Source organism: Biomphalaria glabrata, chromosome 4 (assembly GCF_947242115.1).
Source record: "Biomphalaria glabrata chromosome 4, xgBioGlab47.1, whole genome shotgun sequence".
In the NCBI taxonomy this organism is placed as follows: Eukaryota; Metazoa; Mollusca; class Gastropoda; family Planorbidae; genus Biomphalaria; species Biomphalaria glabrata.
The window spans coordinates 44,282,946-44,307,026 of record NC_074714.1 but is presented as its reverse complement, the minus strand read 5'-3'; the positions used below and the strand labels follow the sequence as shown (position 1 = coordinate 44,307,026).

Below are 24,081 nucleotides of genomic sequence, written 5' to 3'. Positions count from 1 at the left end.
AAAACAGATGAACTTTACATCATCTGCCCTATAGACCACAAGGTCTAAAAGGGGAACTAGTTAGGCCAGGTTCACATCTAACTTTACATTCATTTACACCTATGCTTTGATCTGCGGGACCGTTGGGGCACTACACAAGATCTGTTAACCTTCTTTCTCCATTCTTATCTCTCATTTGTCTTTGATATAATTTTATTTGGAAGTTCTTTCTGAAAATATTGAAGCCTGCCTGGGTGGACCTCTTCGGGGGCCGATTTTGAGTTTGTACAAACTGTCTATTGTAACCTTGTTTTATTTTTTTTTTTAATTGATTTATGTATTGTCTACGACAACGAAAAATTGTGCGAAGTTTCAACTTGATCCGAAAATGGGTGTGGGAGAAATAACGTGTTCAAACTTTTTAGCTGACAGACAAACAGACAGATCAACAGTTAGTTGATATTAACTTTGTAGAAATAATTTAAAAACTTAAGACAATACTTCCTTTATACAGCTTATAGAGCTATTTTTTTTCTCTTAACATTTAAAAAAAATTCTTTTAATGAATAGTACCTACATATGGAAATACCCGAAGAAGTATAATCTGTTCAAGATAAGTATTTTCTAGTCCTCAAGCCAAAAAATATTTTTTTATACTTTGAATAATTATAACGATCAAACTAGAGTTTTCCCAGTGTCCAACGAGCTAGTAATTCTTTTCCCAAAGATTCTTACATTAACTGTCATATTTCTTAGAAAATCGTTAAAGCCGTTTTTGAGAACCATAACCAGGATATGCCTATGAATGTGCGACCTGAAATGAGGCATTGTAAAAATATATGACGTGTTGTTGACCATTTACTTTAGGTCATCTGTTACTTATGATTTAATGTGATGTATTAGAAAAAAAATCTGATCTAGTTACGTCACTAAGCCTGTTCGCTTTCATGAATTCATGTCATTAGGACCTCAATAGTAATAGTAATGCATTTGAAACTGAAACCATGGCAACGCAGTTGGTTCAACAGTAAAACAAAATGGCGTTGGTAATTTTTAATACTACTCGTCCATGACTTCATTCTTACTTTAACAAAGTTTCGTCTTACAGAAATATAGTCTTAAACAAACATGGAGAAAATTGAAGTGGACATTCGTCACGTAATTAAGCGTAAAGTTTTGATCTATTTACATTTAATTTGCTGATAACTTGCTCAAAGAAGACATTGACATTTTCATATTACTAACAAGAAAAACAGATTTAAAAAAAAAAATTCTCCTGTTTACAACTTATAGAGCGTTTGCTTTTCTTTTAGTCTTTAATGAATGTTAAGATTTTTAAAAAATTGCACATTTTTTATCCCGCCATATTTCCCTTCCCCCGAGAAAGAATTCTTGTTTACCGAATGCATAAATCATAGACTTATATAAATTATATCTAGACTAGACATGGAGATTTTTTAACACTACAAAAAATGTGAACATTTTTTAAAAAGTTGAATCAAGGCGTTGTTTTGTAAAGTAGTTAAAAGAAGTAAAGTTATTGTTTTTTTTTCCAACCCTAACCTATGTAAGATATAATTCAATTTTTAAAATCTAGATCTAGTAATTGAACATCAAAAATAAGAGTACTCTCGTCTCATAATTATTATTTTGAAATTTTTAGATATACATAATCTAGAAAGATCTAGGTAATCAAACTATTTAAATGTACATAAGATGATTAATATCAACAGACATGAACTATTTCGATCTAGGATTTTAAAAACATTATCTCAATGGAAACTAACAGGAAATGGCTTTGTTTCATATATTTGCTTGAATATATATTTCTGTGATTAATAGCCTATTCTAAAGAAAATCCGAGAAATGATTTTGCATTATTTCTAAACTTTGAAAACTAAAGATCATTACTTTTCTAAGACAGAAAAAATTGATAGGGGCGACTTCCCTTAGAGCTTGAAAAAAGAGTTACGTACATAAAAATCTCTATATATATATGTCTGTGAATCGATCAATCGCGGATTAGAATTTGTTTCCGATTTCCAGTCTAGATATAATATATAAGTCTATTGCATAAATCTACTAGAATTTATAAAGTTTCAATAAGAGACCTTTATATCTAGATTTAGAAGACGATGCGCAAAATGCCTCGAAACATCGATTTATTAATCTCTTGAATGAACTATGTCCAAATGTGGAAATATTCTAAGACTTATACTCCGCATCGTTAATTCAAGAGAAATATTTTCTCACGCTCTAGCCAAATATAATTTAATTTTAAAATAATTATAACGGTCAAACTAGGGTTTTCTCAGTGTGGCCAACGAGCTAGTAATTCTTTTCCCAGCGATATACAGCAACTGTCAAATGTATAGGAAAATAGAGCTGTTTTCGTTTGCTTGTCCAGGTCATTACCACCTAGAAGGTTCCAGGTTCCATGAACGTATGAATTGATTTCAAGTTAGTCGGAATAATGGTGGAAACGAAGATTATTGTCTATAAACAAGGGAAGATAACAAGAGTCGGTTGCTGAGTTAGTCAAAGAAGTTTATTGTATCTGTTTTGGTGTATTCACTAGTGAAATTCAATTATAATGTGTCTTTCTAGTGGGGGCTTAATATTTTCGTGATTCCATGTTAAGGAATAAAAGCGTTTTATTTCGCGAAGCGGATTTCTATTCTGTTTTCCACTTACATTAGTATCTTCGTCAATACGGTTAAGTTTGTGTCGTCAAATATAACCATAGTGCAATCACAAAACACGACACACAAGAAATACTGCTTTCACACTCGCCCAGGAAAACCAAAAGTTTAATGTTCCTATATTGTTATTCAAAGCCCGCACAGTCTAGAAGCATAAAAGGCGCTCTGACCAGGTCACACTGTCTGTGAGGAAACCCAGGTCTGAACAAACTATTTTAGCACAGTAAGGGGTGGGGCATGTCGTTTGCACGGTTCATATTAACCTTTCGATTCATGGTGTCCCCGTTGCGTAGAGGAAGAGGAAACCGCTTCTCATATTTCGACGGCTAGGAATTCGCTAAATTTCGTTTTACTGGTCTATAAAGCCACATGCTCTTGATCTGCATTACACACAACAGCAGGGGCCTTTGTCCAGGGTTGTTATTGTTAGAAAGCTTATCTCATCTCACTCTGCCTGGGTGGAATCTTGTACACGTCATTTCTACCAACTTCCCATCCTCCAATCAAGTTAAACTTCGCACAACTATTCATTGTCGAAAACAGCACATAGACCAATCAAAGAATTAACCATTTAGATTATCAATTAGCCGTAATTAATAAATGCTTTATATAGAAAATGTACTAAGGTAAAAAGAAACCTGGCGTAGAGGACTAGATCGTTTGCTAAAACAAAATTTTAACTAACAAAAGATAGTTTGCCACTGGAATAGCTCATAGGTAAACACTGAGGCATTCCATCGTGGAGGCTTGAGCTCGAATTCAGACGTGAGCATAATTTTCTTTTTTAACAAAATTGCTTTTGAAAATACAGCACGGAAACCTTCTCCCAGATTACCCTTTCCCCCCCCCCCTACCTTTTTCCAGAATGGTCCACAAATGTGATTGAACCATAACGCAATAAGCATGAAAGTAGCGCTCAATAAAAAATAAAAACATTTTTAAAAAATATTTCTAAACTCTATTATTGTTGGTTTAATAAATCGATTATATGATTGATTCAAAGATCTCGATGCACATTCATGCAAAAAAAAAAAGGTTTTAAAGAGAATTTTTTTACATTTTTATTGTTTTACAATAAAAGAAATTTATGGCATTAGTCTTTAAAAACTGAATTGGTCACAAGGTCTAAGGCAGAATTAGGCTCAATGTGAATGTTGACCAGACCATTCGTCTCCCAGATCATCAGACGTAACACAAACCAAGATCAGGTCATTGTGACAAAAGTCAGCTCATGAAAATAAATGCATTTTTTTTTTAGGAAATTAGTGACAAGGAAGACAGTGTCTTTTGGCCATTGACAGATAATGTGTTGAGCAAAAGGTCAGTCCGTGTCCCTTTCAACCAGACAGAACACGAGACTGTCTCGTAGTTTTACACTCATAAAACAAAAAGGTTAAAAGAAACTCATAAACAAAATTTCGTTATCAATGTCTCTTGCGGAAACAGTGATCAAACCCTGTCTGTATTAATTCAGTTGCCTTGAGTGGTAATTGACTGTTGTATGAATTTTACTATATTGAATAGTAATAAACTGTTTTTATGAATTCTATATTGAATGTTAACGTGTATGCATTGTGTCAATTCTGCTACATTGAATGTTGATGTGTACTATTTATAAATTCTGTTATATTGAATGGCAATGTACTGTTTCCGTGAATTCTGTTATATTGAATGGTAATGTACTGTTTGCATGAATTCTGTTATATTGAATGGTAATGTACTGTTTGCATGAATTCTGTTATATTGAATGGTAATGAACTGTCAGTTTCGTTTAATCGGGATGGACCTCATTCACCAGTCGTAAACAAACACCCTTGAATCGCGTGCTTCTCTTTCTGTTCTATACAACTAACGACCTAATTCGAATCAAACATGGATATCACGTGACAATATTTTTCGTTGTTTTATCAATGGCCATGAAGTGACCGCTTGTTTTGGTAAACGAGGTCCATCAATGTGGTACAGCGTTCATTGAGTTTAGTTGGTGCTTCTTTTTGGTTCTGGTAGACATCCAATCCTCTCCATGAAGGTCTCGGATAGTGTCACGTTTGATTGTTTTTTAAAAAGATTTTGTACATTTTGTTGAAGCTTAGTTCCAGTCTCATATTCAGTTTTAGTAAACATTGTGTTTTAACTCATTCTCTCCTAACTGACAATACTTGCGTTGATTCCACCAGAATCTGGTTAATAATTACGGAAAGAAAGAGTTAAAGACTCATAATGGCTGATGTCCCCCGCCTAGAAAATATAACACTTTTTGGCAAATGAGCAACACAATTTCCGCCGTATTATAAAGTTGAACTGTATCTTCAAAGATGATTCGAACTTGATTTGGCTACATTTAAAAACATTACAAAGTGACGAATATTTATTATGTGGATCACAATCTAACAGTAGCAGCCGTAATATCGGATTCGTTGGCACATAAAAGCAAGTTGTCCTTAAAGCAACTAAATGAAACTGGTCTTTAATCAGTGGGTAGCTAGGGTGGAGGGTGGGGGCTCAAAACTTAAAATCCCCCGAAGACCCCCCACTTGAGTGTCGAAAATTTGTTTTACATTAAATATTATGTTATTATCTCATGCCATGATGTCGAATGTCAATAATTTCAGTGGCCCCTAACGAAGTCACCCTCCGGGCCCCCAAATTCCATAGCTACGCCACTGGTCTCATGAGTTTGTTCGTAAAGTGTTTAAAATGAAGAATGAAACCTTCCAGTGTAAAGAGAAAGACACGAAGATGCAACCGATCCCACAGTGATGGCAGTCGATTCCTAGGACAATAACGACGATGAACATTTGAGACCTGAGATTTTCCGTTAAGTCCGGACATATGATCCCGTGTATGTGTGTGCGCGCGCCTGCGTGCTCATGTATGTATTGCGTGCTTGATGGCTTGAGTCGATAACAACGAATGTCATGTCAGAAGTCAGCCGGTCTCATTTGGTGCCCCCTCCCTCCTCCCCCCTCGTCTCTTTCCTCTTCACGCAATTCGTGAGATGATTGTAATGACTAGAGATGCCAATATAACAAGAGTATTTACTGCTAGAACTGATCTTAATCCCTTTCACCAAAGGAGCTTCCTTTGTGTTCCTCCCCCTGGAATGAGTCGACGGGTCACGTCACACACATTCTAATCAACAAAAAATAATTAGTGTCACCTAACAGTTGGAACGGCCTAAGGCATAGGCGAACTAGACAACCCCCAGGGCCTCCGATTTGGTGGGGGTCTCGCGTAGGACTGGAAATTTTTTAGGGAAAAAACAGTGAAACTTAGATCAAACATAGCAAAGCTTTATTGTTCTATGTCTGCTAATCTAGCTCTAAGTTTTTTATCATGGCTCAAAGTTTACTAATGAAATTTTAGATTTATTTTTTAGTCTTGTGCATCTAAAGGCAAACAAAAAGCAGTTGGCTTTAAAAGAAATGGTCAACAAATTGGCTAAAAGAATAAATAATAAAAAAAACGTGTCCAAAACATATTCATTGATTTCGATATATATCTAGATACACTTTTTTTTTTATAAATTGCGTGATTTATTTTTTTTTTTAATTTTCATTAGGAGTCAACAAATTCACTTCACCTAGGACCTTTACTTACGTAAAGTCGGCCCTGCCCCAATTGGCAACGACAAAATGGATCACAACCTGACTTCAGATTTGCACATCACCTTCAATAATTTTAAAATCTCCTTAGCAGTGCCTTAGCCTATCGAACCAGCTAGCGATTGAACATCGTTTCAGATCACCACATCGTCTCAGATCACCACATCGTCTCAGATCACCACATCGTCTCAAATCACCACATCGTCTCAGATCACCACATCGTCTCAGATCAGACTATCGTCTCAGATCAGACTATCGTCTCAGATCACCACATCGTCTCAGATCACCACATCGTCTCAGATCACATCGTCTCAGATCACCACATCGTCTCAAATCACCACATCTTCTCAGATCACCACATCGTCTCAGATCACCACATCGTCTCAGATCACCACATCGTCTCAGATCACCACATCGTCTCAGATCACCACATCGTCTCAAATCACCACATCGTCTCAGATCACCACATCGTCTCAGATCACCACATCGTCTCAGATCACCAAATCGTCTCAGATCAGACTATCGTCTCAGATCACCACATCGTCTCAGATCAGACTATCGTCTCAGATCACCACATCGTCTCAGATCACCACATCGTCTCAGATCACCACATCGTCTCAGATCACCACATCGTCTCAGATCACCACATCGTCTCAGATCACCACATCGTCTCAGATCACCGCATCGCCTCATACCACCACATCGCCTCAGATCACCACATCGCCTCAGATCACCACATCGTCTCAAATCACCACATCGTCTCAGATCACCACATCGTCTCAGATCACCACATCGTCTCAGATCACCAAATCGTCTCAGATCAGACTATCGTCTCAGATCACCACATCGTCTCAGATCACCACATCGTCTCAGATCACCACATCGTCTCAGATCATCCACATCGTCTCAGATCACCACATCGTCTCAGATCACCACATCGTCTCAGATCACCGCATCGCCTCTTACCACCACATCGCCTCAGATCACCACATCGCCTCAGATCACCACATCGTCTCAAATCACCACATCGTCTCAGATCACCACATCGTCTCAGATCACCACATCGTCTCAGATCACCAAATCGTCTCAGATCAGACTATCGTCTCAGATCACCACATCGTCTCAGATCACCACATCGTCTCAGATCAGACTATCGTCTCAGATCACCACATCGTCTCAGATCACCACATCGTCTCAGATCACCACATCGTCTCAGATCACCACATCGTCTCAGATCACCGCATCGCCTCATACCACCACATCGCCTCAGATCACCACATCGTCTCAGATCACCACATCGTCTCAGATCACCACATCGTCTCAGATCACCACATCGTCTCAGATCACCACATCGTCTCAGATAACCACATCGTCTCAGATCAGACTATCGGCTCAGATCACCACATCGTCTCAGATCACCACATCGTCTCAGATCACCACATCGTCTCAGATCAGACTATCGTCTCAGATCACCACATCGTCTCAGATCACCACATCGTCTCAGTTCACCACATCGTCTCAGATCACCACATCGTCTCAGATCACCACATCGTCTCAGATCACCACATCGTCTCAAATCACCACATCGTCTCAAATCACCACATCGTCTCAAATCACCACATCGTCTCAAATCACCATATCGTAGCAGATCACCACATCGTCTCAGATCACCACATCGTCTCAGATCACCACATCGTCTCAGATCACCACATCGTCTCAGATCACCATATCGTCTCAAATCACCACATCGTCTCTAATCACCACATCGTCTCAAATCACCATATCGTAGCAGATCACCACATCGTCTCAGATCACCACATCGTCTCAGATCACCACATCGTCTCAGATCACCACATCGTCTCAGATCACCACATCGTCTCAGATCAACACATCGTCTCAGATCACCACATCGTCTCAGATCAGACTATCGTCTCAGATCACCACATCGTCTCAGATCAGACTATCGTCTCAGATCACCACATCGTCTCAGATCACCACATCGTAGCAGATCACAAAAACTACCTGTAACAGCTCGAACGATTCCAGCAAACTTTTTCTAACCATAACATCTCTTTAAGCTATCAGAGGTAATATACAGAGTGGCCCCAAAAGTAGATTTACAGTTATCACGCAGTCTACGACGTAGACTACGAAATCAAATACTTCACGTATTGATCTGTTTTCCTACCATTCGTTGGGCTCCATTACTAAAATGCAGAAATGCCAGATAGTTGACCTGCACTTTGTTTCGTTTGAAAAATAGCACAATATAGCATCATAGACACTTCAGAAAATGCATCTTAAAGCTCAGAATACAAGAAAAAAACGCTTGGAGCCGGGGATCAAACTAGGATTTCACTGATGCAGCTAAGCAGCTTTCCTCCAGATCTCCTAGCTTGCTTGGCAGGGGCATATAATGTCATTGCGTTAAGACCAAAAAGAACCTATTCAAAGTTACACAAGACTTGCTTACGAAAAACAAAGTGTATGCAAAGAAAAAAAATCACGTCACCCTCCCCACCACATCAAAAACAATTTATAAAATCCTGGCTACGCTCAAATTGATCTATTTTACTGGAAAGACAAAAAAGTTCCCGAGAATACAATTTAACAAAGAAACAAACGGAAAGCGCGAGACAGTGTTTTCAGTGGAAAAATGTTCATTTGAAATAGATTCTAGTTGTTAACAACTTCAATGATTATAGATCCATAAACTAACGATAGACTAGTCAAGGAAGGAAGTATTTCTTTCAGACCTTGCGATAATGTAAAGGTCATTACGGTTAACGAGGGCGTCATGTGGCCAGCACAACGACCAACCGTCTTTACTTTTCCCCATATAATGTCAGGTATCTATTAGAGATGGGTCGACTCAGAGGCGCCCGAAGATCCCGAAATTAAAAATCCAAATCTTCATCAGGATTTGAAGCGGGACCCTCGGTACGGAAGCTAAGAGCTTTCACCGCTTAGACACCGCGCCTCCTCTATGTACTAGTTAGTGAAAACAAAAGCTTCTGTTACTTACAGAATTTTCTAATTAGTATCACAACATACACAAGATAGGTGAAGCTATCTGAATTAACTGTCATATGACCGAGTGTATTTACAATAAGACACGCCCATGTCTTTCAGGAGTGTATGTCAATGTGTCAAGTTTGATTTTTTTTTTCATTGTCTTGTTACTGGTCGTCAAAGAATCTTTTTGAATGACAGGTTATAATATTTACTACCAGACGACGAGGCTTGTCACGCGTCAGAATCTCTTTTATAGAACTACTCACGAGATGGTCATGCGTTGCGCCATGATAAAACCATTGTTCGGTCCTTGATTCGTTTTGGGGGAAGCGCTCGTGTGGACATCCATTTGGCAACTTAGTGTCAAAGTCAAGAGATGCCACAGGCAGTCCTTTATGTCGTGGCACGTCCAGTCAGCTAATGACAAGTGGCTGGGCCAAACATTAGTGCCACGCGGCCAGAGTTTCAGACCATTTTGTCATTCTCTGATAACACATCTTTCACGGTCAGGCTCTTCTGCCGATGATCGAAGCGTCATCATAGATGGCCAACTCACCCCCCCCCCCTCTCTCCCCATCAACTTCCTATTTTCTAATTCTTTTCACTTCATCTCTTGAGAGATCCCCCCCCCTGGTGGTATTCTAGAGCTGGACAATGAGTTATTTTGTTTCAATTGGACTGAGGGGGGGGGGGGGCGAGCAATGCTCTCTGGTTGTATTGTTCTGAAGCCCTTCCCGCAAACGATTTCCATTAGCAGAAAGCAAGGATGAAAGCCTCTAGTACAATGCGCATGTCAGTCAAAATAGCAGCAGTTGCCTGTCCCTGTGTAGTTGAAAAAAGAAAATAAATCTGGTCAAATATGCTTTGTTAAGAGGGACACGAATTGAATAAAACATCTTTGGGAATCAAAAGTCGATAAAAAGATCAAGTGGCCAATGTCGTAAACAAGTATACAAGATGTGTCCTACGCACACGCACAATGCAACCCGAGGGTCATGGGGAGTGTGTATTTAGTGTTTGGAGTATACATGTACTATGAACTAAGAAACTAATTTTTAGAGTACGCGTAGTTTTATGTGCTTTATTGTATACATTGCGATGTAGTCTGGGAAGAGAAAAACAAAGTTAAACGGCGATAGCAAGTGGATTAAAATGAGTTTTAGAGATTTTGAATATCCTATGAGAAAATGTGCTTACATTTGTATTTTGAATATCGCTTCACTACTGGGGGCTACACAGTCATATGACAAAGTGTTCTACGAGATGAACGATAGTCATTCTACGACTGAAGGCGTCATGCAAATCACTAATATTCTAGGCCTGGAAATTTTGTAAATAAAAATAAAGTTTGTTTTGTTATAAAAAAAAATAATTCCAACATTTTAAGCCAATGTGTGTGTGTGTGTGTGTGTGTCATCTGAAATAATACTTACTCCTACATGGGAGATTAGATTAGGTGTCTGGAACTACATTATAACTTCTGCTCAACGACACAGAGGGCATCTTAGTGTTTTAGATACATGGAAAAGTTCGAATGTATTCCTTGCAATTTTAAATATAATAACCACACTTGCGTTGCTGGTTTAAACTGTAGATTATATGATAAATATTTCGTACTACGAATGACAATGGCAGAGAGGATTGAACGCAGATAGATCAATATTCATATAGGATATCACATTTGTATGTCCCTCAATTAGGCCTATGGATCCCTTTGTTCGCTAATGAAATATGAAGAAAAACACTGAATTATAGTCTGTCTGTCTGTCTGTATATCTATCTATCTACCTACCTATCTATAAGAAAACAAGATGAGAAAAGATCATTTTTATTGATCCAAACAAATGGAAATTCCGTTTGACTACAATTTTTCATTATATATTTAAAGATAGCTAATTAGTTAATTAGTTAGTTAGTTAGTTATTTAGCTAGTTAGTTATGGTGTTTCATAAAAGACTTTTATTTTTATAGCTATGATGTCGCTATATCGTTGTAATATTTTTTAAACAGTCTTAGCCTAAGCAATAGTATATCCAAATGGAAATCAAAGAACTTTTCTGGCCTAACTATACCCTCTCTCTTCGTGTCCCATTGCGTCGGTAAGTTGATATGTGCCTGTGTCCCTTTTGTTCAACCTAGCAGGAGCAGTGATCTAATTACCACCAAGAGAAACTCCAGACAAGGGGCAACTGACGCCACAACAGATAGACTTTACCGCCATTAAGGGGGCACGACGAGCTCCTGCACGCCAATGAGGGGGCAGAGTGGCGTGGGATGAGGGTAAAATGGGGGTGGGGGAGAGAAGAAGGGGGGCGCAGATCACGAAACCTCTCACTTGGTTCAGCTACTCAATAAGTCAATGGCACTGTAAGATGGCCGATAGTGTGCGTACCGCTCCCTTCATGTAGACCTGGTCACGTCATGCAAATACGTCGTTTCCGGTTTGCCCCGGAAGGAAAATGTATCGAAGTAGTGTCTGGGAGTCAGGTCCGTTAATTCTCAGGGCAAACAAGTGTGTGCTGGCAGTTGTGAAACATGGATGAATACCTTGGTAGGAGTTAGTTTGATCGTCTTCTTGGAGGAGATTATTCTATCCGTGTCAAAGTTAATGCAATATACATTCATCGGTGTATCCTCGTGGTAATGAAAAAACATACTTTTTTATTCTTATCACTAGAACATTATGTTCATTTATAAAAAAAAAAAAAACTCGAGTATATATTTGTATACATCCAATGACAAATGACACTTTGGTTAATTTCAATCAGTTTTTAGAAACTTAATTTCAATCTGTTCTTAGACACTTAAGTTAATTTCAAATGTTATCTTAGACACTTAGGTTAATTTCTAATTAGAATTAGAATTTTCTGAGTAGTGTTGGTTGAGTACCCAAACCTTCTCTTAGATACTCATAAGAGACTGAACCAAACAGCCCTGTGCATACTAGAACATCAAAGAAACACTATAAAAATGCATTAAACAGTAAATATATATATATATACAACCACAGACTTAAAAATTAGACTTCTGCAGCTCAGAACGCAGGACAACGTTCCCTTGAAATATGCTGTCTCCAGAAACAATTCTAGAATACCAAAACACTAAAGACTTTGAAACACATTTTTCCGATTAAAAAAAAAAGAGTCCAAACAGATTTGTTGTACTGAGCATTCATTACGTAATTAGATTTCCAAATATATTGTAAGTATTCTTGCAAAGAAACACTCGATAACTATGTTATAATTATGCCTATACATTTTTTTTCATTACACCCTTAAAACCCTCCCGGTCGTAACTCTGGGTTAGTACAGCGCTCCCCTAGACCAGTGTTTCATAAACTTTTGACTTACTTGTAGCCATAAATATAACCAAATAGACCATGTCAACAGACCTATCAACAGAGAACCAAATAGACCATGTCACCAGACCCATCAACAGAGAACCAAATAGACCATATCACCAGACCTATCAACAGAGAACCAAATAGACCATATCAACAGACCTATCAACAGAGAACCAAATAGACCATGTCACCAGACCTATCAACAGAGAACCAAATAGACCATATCACCAGACCTATCAACAGAGAACCAAATAGACCATGTCACCAGACCTATCAACAGAGAACCAAATAGACCATATCACCAGACCTATCAATAGAGAACCAAATAGACCATGTCACCAGACCAATCAACAGAGAACTGAATAGGCCATGTCACCAGACCTATCAACAGAGAACTGAATAGACCATTCTGTATTGTGAAGAAGTCCCGTCGATCTCTTCTTGATGTACGTGTAAGACGAGAAGCAGATGTTGCTTCAGATCATCATCTTCTGAGCGCTCGAGAGAAACCTGAAGCTGAAGAAGACTTGGTCAAGTGGACCCAACCAACGCCAACACTACAATACTATTGCGCTGAAAGACTGCACAAAACAGGAAGAGTTCAATGTCACCTTATCAAACATTTCTTTCTCATTACACCCTTAAAACCCTCCCGGGCGTAACTCTGGGTTAGTACAGCGCTCCCCTAGACCAGTGTTTCATAAACTTTTGACTTACTTGTACCCCTTCTAGAATTTACGTAACTCTGGGTACCCCTAGACAATGGATTAATTTAATAACAATCAAAACATTTATGGTAAGCCTACATACAAAAGATAATAAACGAAAAATAAAAATGTTTATAAAATAAATGATAATAATATTATAATATAAATGATTATAATATTGACTTGGAGCATTGAGAAGGAGGACATGGTTTGTATTTAGAAGACAGATCTTTAGAATTTGGTTTCCTGCTTGTCAATTTTAATCTGAGATGCAATGTTTTCGGCTTATAGTCTAAAAATGCTGAATTAGCATTCATCTACTTAACATAATAAATGAGTATTTAAATGAAATCAGCATAGTTAATACAACGCGTACCCCCTTTAAACTCTGCTCGTACTCCTGGGGGTACGCCAGCCCACTTTCAAAACACTGCACTAGACCACAGATGGCTCGGGTGGGGGGGGGGGCGAACACTTTATTTTCGCCACTGGTAAAAGTTTGAGAAACTCTGATCTACAGTTTATTAATAAAATAGGATCGGCCATCAATCTATAGCCCTGACCTAAAGACAAGAGAGATTTGTTCTCTTAACGAAACCAGAAGTCATAGATAATAGAATTTTCTCTCAACAAAACGTTTTAAAGTGAACTTTAAACAGTTGGCTAAAAAAACGATTATGACACTAATATCGTAAGTCATTACTGTTTTTTAAGTACGAGAAACTAAAGTCAAGTTAGCAGCTCTATGTAGATATTTAATTCATTATATTCTTATTATTGAGCAATATATATTTATTATAGTATAATGTGTTGTATCGGAAAAGGGGGGGGGAGGGGCGCCAAAAATGTTCTGCACCTGTCGCCAGTTATGCTCGCTACGCCTCTGGAACACTGGCTTGAAACTACTTTGGCATCACACACACACATCTGTAATCATACCAGAGATTTACGTCTCGACCTAGATCCTAAAATGTCAACTAATTATAGATTGTAGCCGAACATTAGCAAATAATTTAGGCGCGCCTTTTTTTTTTTTTTTCCATATTTTAAAATTAAGCACAGATTTGTAAAATGTTATATCTTATTAACATTTTATTTTTAACCACTTTTTATTGTTATGAAGATTAAACAAAAAAACAGGGCAATGAATTACATGGTCACGTGCTAGTCTTTAAATAGAACTGGTCGATAGCAGACGACTGTATGGCAGACGTTGACAAAGGCAACATCTCGTCTGATATTAAGTAGCTGATTTTGTTTTTCACGTTTATATTAAATGACAGTGTCATTCACAGTCTGTGCCAGTTAGTCAACCTTTACAAGACTGGCGTCAGAACATTGTGGCATAGTTTGTGCCTGAACCAGTTCTCGATGCTAGATCATAGGTCAAGCAAAGAGTGAGCAAGGACCGAGTGTGTAGGAAATAAATGATTTATCTCCCTTTACACACGTGTGCCAAAGAAAGTATCTATTCCCTGCAAGGTTGTAGTTATAGTTGAAAGAATCTGACATGGTGCACTCTGGGCGACAACGGTAACTAGAAGGATATTTTAAGGATTGAATTTAAGATTAACAATGAAAATGGGGGCATATTGTTTTGAACTATCAAATCCAGCATATTTAAATTTATGAAACAAAAGGTATTTTTCAACAACCGCTTTGAGTCTAGGAAATCGATCAGTAGCAAATAAAATATCAAGCTATTGATCTCATATATCAAAGATTATAGTTTTAGAAAAGGTAATTTTATTTTAAATATAACTTACCCGCTTATGTTTTTGGTATTATCCAATCTTTGAGCGTTACACGTCAAGAAGAAGATCAAGATAAAGATCATACACACCGAAATGGATAAGCGTCTTGTTTGCGTCATTATATCCATGTGAAGAGTTCCCATTGTTCATCTCAGAGTAAAGACTCCACAGCTGGCTTCTCCAACGTTGTCATAAAAGGCATTCACCATGGCCGTATGACCCTCCCAAAATGAAATACAGACTGGTAGTATAATAATACAAGCTGTAAGAAGGTTGTCAGAAGGCGGGAAGAAGGTCTGAACGAAACGAGTATATGGTTAAGACACTCGCTTCACGGCCTTAGAAAAATGTGTCAGCATATTTCACTGTGGGTCTTGAAATGTTCAGATTATTGGTTTTGTAATTATCAGTGTTTCTTTGGGTCCTCTTTCAGGTTTTTTCCAACAGTTTCTTCGCGAGTTGACAAAACGAGAGACAAATCCATTAAGGTAGTGATGGAACTAAGATGGAACACATATGGTACTAAGATGGAACACATATGGTACTAAGATGGAACTAAGATGGAACGAATGTGGCTGACATTGACAGCAGATCTAATTGATGGAGATGTTAGTGCAAGAATGCTGATGTTAGCGTACGTTGTGTCACGCTGTCAGAAGAGACTCGATCCCATGCCGTTCACCTTCATCCCATTCTTCACATCTCCAAAGACGTAAAGTGCATGAGATCATTAAAACTGAACGATAAAGAAACTATCTGTTACTCCTCTCAGACCAAAGTGATGTGAAATAATGTTTATTTTGTACTGCGAAAGCACAGCGAAATCAGGTTATAAATGTTTGTGATGCGTAGCACGCCTTGAAAATCTACAAAGAGAAACGGGAAAAATATTTGTAAAATACTTATTAAAACAAAGCTTAAATTAAATGTAATTGTGTCAATTAGTCTGGATCAGTCATGCGATTAAATTTGTAATAGATCTAGACTAAAGCTAAAAAATTTGTGCGATTACAAATAGGGGGGAAGAATGAAGGAAGTATCTGTGTGAAGGTTACCGTGATAGCTTTTAAAAGTATATCATAAAAAAAAATAATTCTACGCCTTAAATTCAAGCTCGAGTACTCAAACTCTAGCCAATACACTATGCACTGGGTCAGCGAAGTGCTTTTGAAAATTGTTTTTATAGCTATATATTGTTAGTTTCAAACTATTTTTCTCTACACAAAGTATAAGGGGGCCTAATGCAACTTATGTTGTATGATCAGCCAAGTACAATTTCTTTCCCTTGATCGATACCAAACAAAATATTTAATTACCAATAATTTATTAAATAATTGTTGTTGTTTTTCTTGTTTTCTTAGATACAATAAATTAAGTGAACAAAAATTGTACCAGACAGACAGACATATAGACTGAGATGGTTTATGCTTTTTAAGAGTTTTATTGAGCCTAATCATGCAAAAGTATATGTTCAAGAATTATGAACCACTAGATTAGCATATGAAGCAGTGGAAGTCCTGAATCTGGCTGGCTAGGTTATAAGAACATATGTGACCGTAGCTGTGCATCAAAGATTGGCCTCTTTTGTCACACAAGAAGTTGCAAAGGGAAAAGGTCGCCTCTCGAGACGTGAAATGCCACAGAAGACAAATGAAGTACATTACACGATACGTCTATATCAGATGTGCCAACAAATCGTCAAAGCGAAAGAGCCTTAGCCTCCACGGCTTTACTTTGCAAGGTGGGAAGGGGACTGGATTCAGCAGTGTCACGGGTCAGATTTGACCCGCGGGCCGAAGTTGGTGCATTGATCTAACTTTCTTTTATTTTTAAAGATATAACTGTAGCTGAGATAAACAAATACGAAACAAGCAACATAAAACAACTACTTTTTTTTTTAATTAACGAGTGCCATGAATCTCAATAATGCAAGGTTTATCTCCCCTTTTCTAAATCAAACAAAATTAATTAATTACCAGTAATTTATTAATTACATGGTTAATAACTATAGAATGATTCGTATATTGTCTTCGACTATGAATTTCAGCTGGGAAGAATTCTCCCAGACAGACACCAGACAGACATTGGGAGTTCTAATTAGCTTTGTAAAAAACAAAAACAAGAATAAGAATTCGCAATAGAAAATGCGAATAAAGTAAACAAAAAAAAACGCCTCTAGATCCTATAAGTACCATGACCTTAGCGTCTAGCTGGGGGAGCTTTCTATCCCTGGATGTTCGTTCTGGAAGTCACATCCAACAGAGCACGGCCATCAGGTGACAGTACATCCTCAAAAAGTTTCATGTGGCTTTTTAACCTGTTAAACTTTTCACTTCACTTCCTGTTTTTGTTTCAATTGAATAGAGACTCGGATACGAAACGTCATATTTTTACAGTGTGTACAAGCATGCGCAATACACAGGTTTTTTTTTTTTTTTTTCACGTGCAGTGATGTTCTTTGTTTTAAACACGCAACACTGTGTGGCCTAAATTGTGTATCAACACAAGCAACTTACAAACACACACACTGTCACACACACACTACAGGGTATGTTGTTGGTCCCAGTGGAGTGCTGGCCCCTTCCTCCACCCGTTCCTTGTCTTCGTGTCACGAGAATGATGCACGCTACTGTCCAAAGGTTAATTAATTGACCTGCCTACGCAAAAAAAAAAAAAACAACTGCACATCTGAGAAGAGATACAGTTTGGCTAATCAACCCATACGGCTAATACAAAAGACCTGTAGGGGCAATGTCATTTTCCCCCATCAAATGGAAGACCTCAATTTAACAGACTTTCAACATACATTTCACTATCATTACGTAGAGTTCAACGGTTCTCAAAAACTATAGCTCCTGGCCCACAATGGATGACAAATGTAGAGAGAAACATGTTGGATTTGTGCTGACTTTAATTTTATATCACAAAAACTAAATGCACTACTGAAAATCTGGTTTCAACATTGCAGGCTCGAAGTAAGAGAAATGTCTTTAAAAATATATATGCACAATATTTAAAAAGAAAAAGCTATTTAAAATTAAAATATAGCTATAAGGCTGTAAAGTAGCCGCAAGAATGGGTTACAAAGTGGACAAAATCAAACTGCAAAGTCTTCAATAATGTACCGCAACAATTTTTTTTATATTTTTTTTATCAAATGAACATATTTTTTTCTATTAAATGTTTGCTTGCATTTGAAAGGGTTAGATGTACTCTTCCAAAGGTTAGCTTTAAAACAAAAATTAAGTTTCATATTTTATTCACATGTCTTTAAACATTTTAAAAATTATATTGTTACCCCGCTATCGACTGTGTTACCCTTAAGCTTCTAATGTCCACCACAGACATTGTTCAGTGGGCAGACTACGAAAGGTCCGCTCGGAACACTGACATATATAATACAGTTAACAATTTTATTAAAGCTCATTTACACAGTGCAATATGCATCGAATATTAAACATGTTATTGACCCAATTCTCTCGGGGATCAAACGTATCAGAACTAAGGGTCTTAACCACAGGCAGGTCCGAGAACTACTTGAATATTTGGAAAGTATAACATTCGATGTTCGGTACCACAGTAGTATCAGCTGGCATAGCATGGGTAAAGTAACGGAACGAACTTGAGATCTCAAGGAAGACATTGTTTGGTTCTTGTGACTTTGTGACTAATATTTCTAATGAAGAGTGGAAGATAGACTTTCAGTTTACCATTAGCATCATTGCAATAAGTTGTTAGCACATGAAATGTATGTGCATGTTAGTTTTTTTTTTTTCTAACAAAGTTATCCCATTTCTTTTGAGTAAGTAAGTGAAAATAGGTTTTGTTATTTGCTTTTGCTGAAAGTGGAACTATTCTTAGTAAAAAGTAGCTTATTTATATTCATTGATTGTGGAATTAAAAAGAATTTTTAAGACGTAAGACACTTAGAACTAGTTTTTAATATCATCAGTTTACGACTTAGTACAGAAGCTGATTCAGCTCGAGAGGACACACCTCCAAGCAAATTATGACCTAAAAGAGAAATTGAAGTGAGTTCTTTCTCGGGACTTGGATGGGTCTTTGTCAGAAGGCTGCATTTCCACAACTTAAAAACTAAACTTTCACATTATTTTGGTCCACGGACATCTGTGAACAAGCATTGCCTTGTTTGAAAATAAACAAGTGTTACAACAGATCGATGCTGAATTACTGTAGTTTGAAAGCACTCAAGAGGATAACAGTTCCACAGTTCATGAACATCATGCATTATGCACAAGTGTAAAGAGTTAAATACTTCACATTAAGTACAACTATACATTTGTGGTGAAATATTGTGACGTAGTGTAATGCAGGAACTGGAGTATTACTATAATTAATTTAAGACATGGCTACCTCTGGTTGTAGTTTCTCAATAGCGCTATATTAAAGCTATAATAATAATAATAATAATTAATAGGGAGTGTTAAAAAAGTAATGTATATTACAGTTCAGATGTTAATGAAAGGATAATATGCATATATAGTCATCGTTTTATATGCGGCCCACCCATTCCTAATTTGCTTCATTGCGGCCTCGATAGAAAAAGCTTGCCTACTCCTGCACAAAGCGATAAACGACATATAATTATTTAAAACTCACGTTAGTGTGAACAGAGTAAGGTAATAACAAAGTACTTCCAAATAATAAGGTCTGCGCGTGTACACATGGAGATAACTTACCAGTCTACCTGTGTACCAGTCTACCTGTCTACCAGTCCATCAGTCAGTCTACCTGTCTACCAGTCCATCAGCCAGTCTACCAGTAAGTAGAAATACACTCGAGTGAGTAAACCCACGCATGCATCAGTTCAGTTATCGATTCGTTATCAAACTTTGACCTATTGTGAGAACATGTACGAATGAAAACCCATCATTATCGTATGTCACGCCATTAGTAGCCGGATCGTATGGTAATGCCAGGGCCGAGTTTCAGAGTGTTATGATTAAATGATGAGAATAATAGGACACATTAGCTTTTTTTTTGTTCGACCTAACCATAAGGTTCACGTTATTGTGTGACGAATATATACACAATAGAACAGGACAAAAAAAAGTCTTTACACTTGCTGTGTCTACGGCCATAAAACATTGAAAATATCGGTTCTCGTCCGATCACTGGACTCAAGCACCTCGGGTGTGGTTAGTACTGACATCAGAACACAACTTGTTGTAGACCATTGGGAGGGGGGATGGAGTGTTGGTGTGACTTCCGATTCGAAAGATCTCTAGTTCGAATCCCACTGAAGGCTGAGATTTTTAGGACCCTAATGGTTACCTATCTAGAGGGAGATAAAGACGATTGGTCGTTGCGCTGTCCACATGACACCCTTATTAACCGTCGGCACCTCAAAGCTCCTTTCCCTTAGCGCAAAAGGAAGTCACTGGACTTAGATTGGTCATCACACTCTTGGGAAATAGATGTCTGATTAATGAAAACATTAATGGAATATTTTAAAACAGGTCATTTGGAAGTAATTCATCTTCTTTACATGTCTTCTATAGACTGTCAAAGTTTCATTTAGATTCAATAATAGTCAGGGCCGGATTTTTGACAGCGCAAGATAGTGCAGCCCCTAAAAGCCTCATCTTTATATGGGATCGGCACCCAAAACACAAATTTTAATTTACACGTACTCTTTCGTTCTTTAAAAAACTGGCATTCTTTAAGAGGCATTGGTAGAGAGAGAGATAGTGTGTGTGTGTGTGTGTGTGTGTTCATATGGTGATGGTGGGAAGAGCTTAGCGATTGGTTGTTAATGATGCAACCTAGGTGGCATTGTCGTCATTTGGTCTTAGTTAGGAGGAGACGCCTCCTGAACGTGAGACTGAAAGGCTGTGTTATTGTAGTGAGTTAGATTCTGTTAAGAAATATTCTCATTGAAGTCTACTACATTTATTTGATTTCAAATGAAGTTGATTTTTTTCTATATTAAAAATAAATTCAATTTAATTTACTTCATAAAAGGAAGTTATTCGAATTATTTAAAGTTTTATTAGTTAAGATATATTACGCCTACAACGGTTTATTTGTGTACCAGCAGTTTGGTGCTACAAGTCAACGACCGGTAACAACATACATATATATTGGGGCACAGTAAGTGCATTTATATTGAACCGTGAAGAGTGTAGAGCCGCCACAAAAAATACCGCCCAGGGCCTCCGCTTACTAAGATCCGGCACTAGTTGAAGTACTGGTTGTACTACCTCATGAGATGTTTTGATCAAATAAGTAGCTAATTTCAATAAATGCATCCACCTTTCCTTAGCATTCACTGTTTATCCTAAATCCTAAGAGGCGCTAATGTAGCGATGCCATCTCTTTCCTTATAACTTGGCGCCAACGTTAAAAAGCTACCGGAAAATCGATTCTATAAAAAATTGCAAAGTTTTGAATTAAGCTCAGCGATTATCGATTTTGAACAAAAATTGAACCAAGAGCATAACAAAAAATGTTTTGCTCTTTTCTGGTGAATAAAGGCTGAAAATTGCAAGAGACTATGCTGGTTCTTAATTAGATAGTGTTTTTTTTACTACCTTGACCAAGTGGTGCAGATAAGATGGCTGTCTTGCAGGGTGCACCGTTTTTTTTTAAATAAAGATTGGTGATTAGGCCCATATATATATATATGGCTCTTTTTTCTGCGGTTTTTCTTATCACCTACTCTTAGTATTGAAATTAATGAGATAAATTAATATGGAAAAGTCCATTCAGTGTAACACTTCCTGAGACCTTGCAGACAATAGGATTGCTACTAACCACAAATGAGTCACTTGAAGGTATCTCTGACAGCTTCATACCACTCATTCAACAATTAATTAACACTTAGGAAACGAATGTACCTTTGTGTGCAGTGGAGTAGGTAAAGTGGCGGAGGCGGGTCCAAATTTGAAAATCCCCCGTGCCCCCACATGAGTGGGGTCTCCAAATTAGTGTCCGAAATTTGTTTTTAAATAAATATTACTCCAGTATTTCATGTCATGATGACATTATTCATTAAAGACTTTCACTAGGTGTATGCTATATTTAATACCTGGCACACACCTTTTGTTTTTCTTATTATCTGGTCTTTGACCCATGCACATGAAGAGTTTATACAAAACAAAAACTGATTTGCATTGTCTTTCTTGATGGAAGTTTGATTGCTACTGATTCTTCTTGTGTAACAAGTCCCAGTCCCCTAAAGTTGATGAGAACCTCTGGATACCAACACTGGGGTATGGAATTTAGTATAGATTGTCTCGATAAGGAGGCTACCTTGATTAAAGGAATGTCAGGCTGCAATGTTATTGCTGCTGTCGCTGTATTGATCAACTCCACGCCAGCTGACTAATGCTGAATTATATATTACACGAAGAAGCCAAATTGAACCAAACTATTTTTTTTTTGGCTCACCTGTATTCATGGGTTACCTGGTGTTAGTTTTTTTTTATAATATCTCTACTCAAGGTTGGAACCTTGGTGGGGGAAACATGGACGCGGATCTCAAAAACGGCTCTAACGATTTTCCTAAGAAATTTAATAGTTGGTGTATATAGCTGAGAAATGAATTACTAGCTCGTCTCGTTCTACCCTTATATTTCCAAGTAAAAGAAAATAAATTTAAATTTGGATAGAGAACTAGGTCTAGATCTAGATCCATTAATTTTGAAAGGACTATCGCGTTTAGGAATTTCCGAATATAAGGCATTATTGATTCAAGAGTATAATCATGAATAAGTTAAATAATACATTTGACGCACCATCTGCTAATGAATATCAAATTTTGATGTCGCAATGAACCTCTTTCAATATGTAATCTACATGTATGTAAGCGTATCAACTAGTGTTTTCAAGAGTTTTCTTGGAGTTTCATGTTGCACATAAAGTCTAGTACATCTATTTGAATAACCCATTAGAATTATTCTTGCTAAGGGGCGTGAGAGGACACGTAAAACACGGCACTCATCCATATTCTAAAAAATCGAAGACAATGCATTTTTATTATTATCTTGGCAATACCACCTGACTCTAAATGATACTTGAATTGAATATTTAAGCCACTTAATGAGGCATTTTGACAGAATAGAAAACTATGGTATTGATTAAATCTGAGTTCATCTCAGGTTGATCGACCAGAACATTCTGACAAGTCCGAAAAGGGGCTTACATCATATCAGCCTCGGACAAGACACGACCTTGCATTCAGCATCTGATTCAACGCAATATTTAAGCTTTTGAAAAGTGATTTCATTAAAATTTCTGAAAACACGTGACATGCATTTGATGACCTTTAAAGCGGTTTATAATCACAATAAAAATTTATTATCAAAAACAAACTTTATTTAGTATGTACTACCGCTTCATGGATAATAATGACACTATTGAAGCTCCGGAAAGCCGTTGTAGAATGGGTCATAAATTCATCATAGCATCTAAGACTGTGTCGCAGATATCGTGTGGTTGAAACCAAACCGTGATTGTAGACGCAATACCATCAGGCCTCCTTCAGTCGAAGAACGACTGTGGTTCACCTCAAACACTTTTTCATGTGACTGTGCAGCCCTAGTTCGGAGAGACCGTCCACATATATCGCAGGTTAGCCTATGAAGTATCACTCGAGCAAGGACCGACACCAAAGGCGAAGCTGGAGTGTCCTCTCCAGTTTTTGGGATTAGGGCTTCGAATAAGCGAGATAAAAGCCTGGGCATTGTTAGTGGTTGGAACGATGTCGCCCACACAGCAGTTCCACCCCTCTCCACGCAGCTTGTCTGACCAAAGGAACTGAATATCCGATGCAGTTATAGTGACATGTTATCGAAGCGTATGCCGGAAATCCTTGGAGTGGCTTTAAACAGATACAATTCCACTTTATAAGCTAATGAATGGAATATCACAATCTTATTAGTATAATATGCAAACATATTACTTCAAGCAAAAGGATACAACATGAATCAATTCAATTTTTAAATCCAAAAA

The 24,081-nt window shown here is 37.6% G+C and overlaps 1 protein-coding gene across 2 annotated transcripts in view; it reads right to left on the bottom strand.

The window, feature by feature from the left end:
* Nucleotides 1–24,081, bottom strand: part of LOC106062465 (voltage-dependent calcium channel subunit alpha-2/delta-3-like) — a 239,117-nt gene that overhangs the window by 180,370 nt on the left and 34,666 nt on the right. For both annotated transcript variants that reach the window (XM_056026032.1, XM_056026034.1), the window contains exon 2: nucleotides 15,118–15,971. In XM_056026032.1, coding sequence (XP_055882007.1) covers nucleotides 15,118–15,248 — 131 coding nt within the window. In that variant the 5' untranslated portion in view covers nucleotides 15,249–15,971. The remainder of the gene's footprint in view (nucleotides 1–15,117; nucleotides 15,972–24,081) is intronic.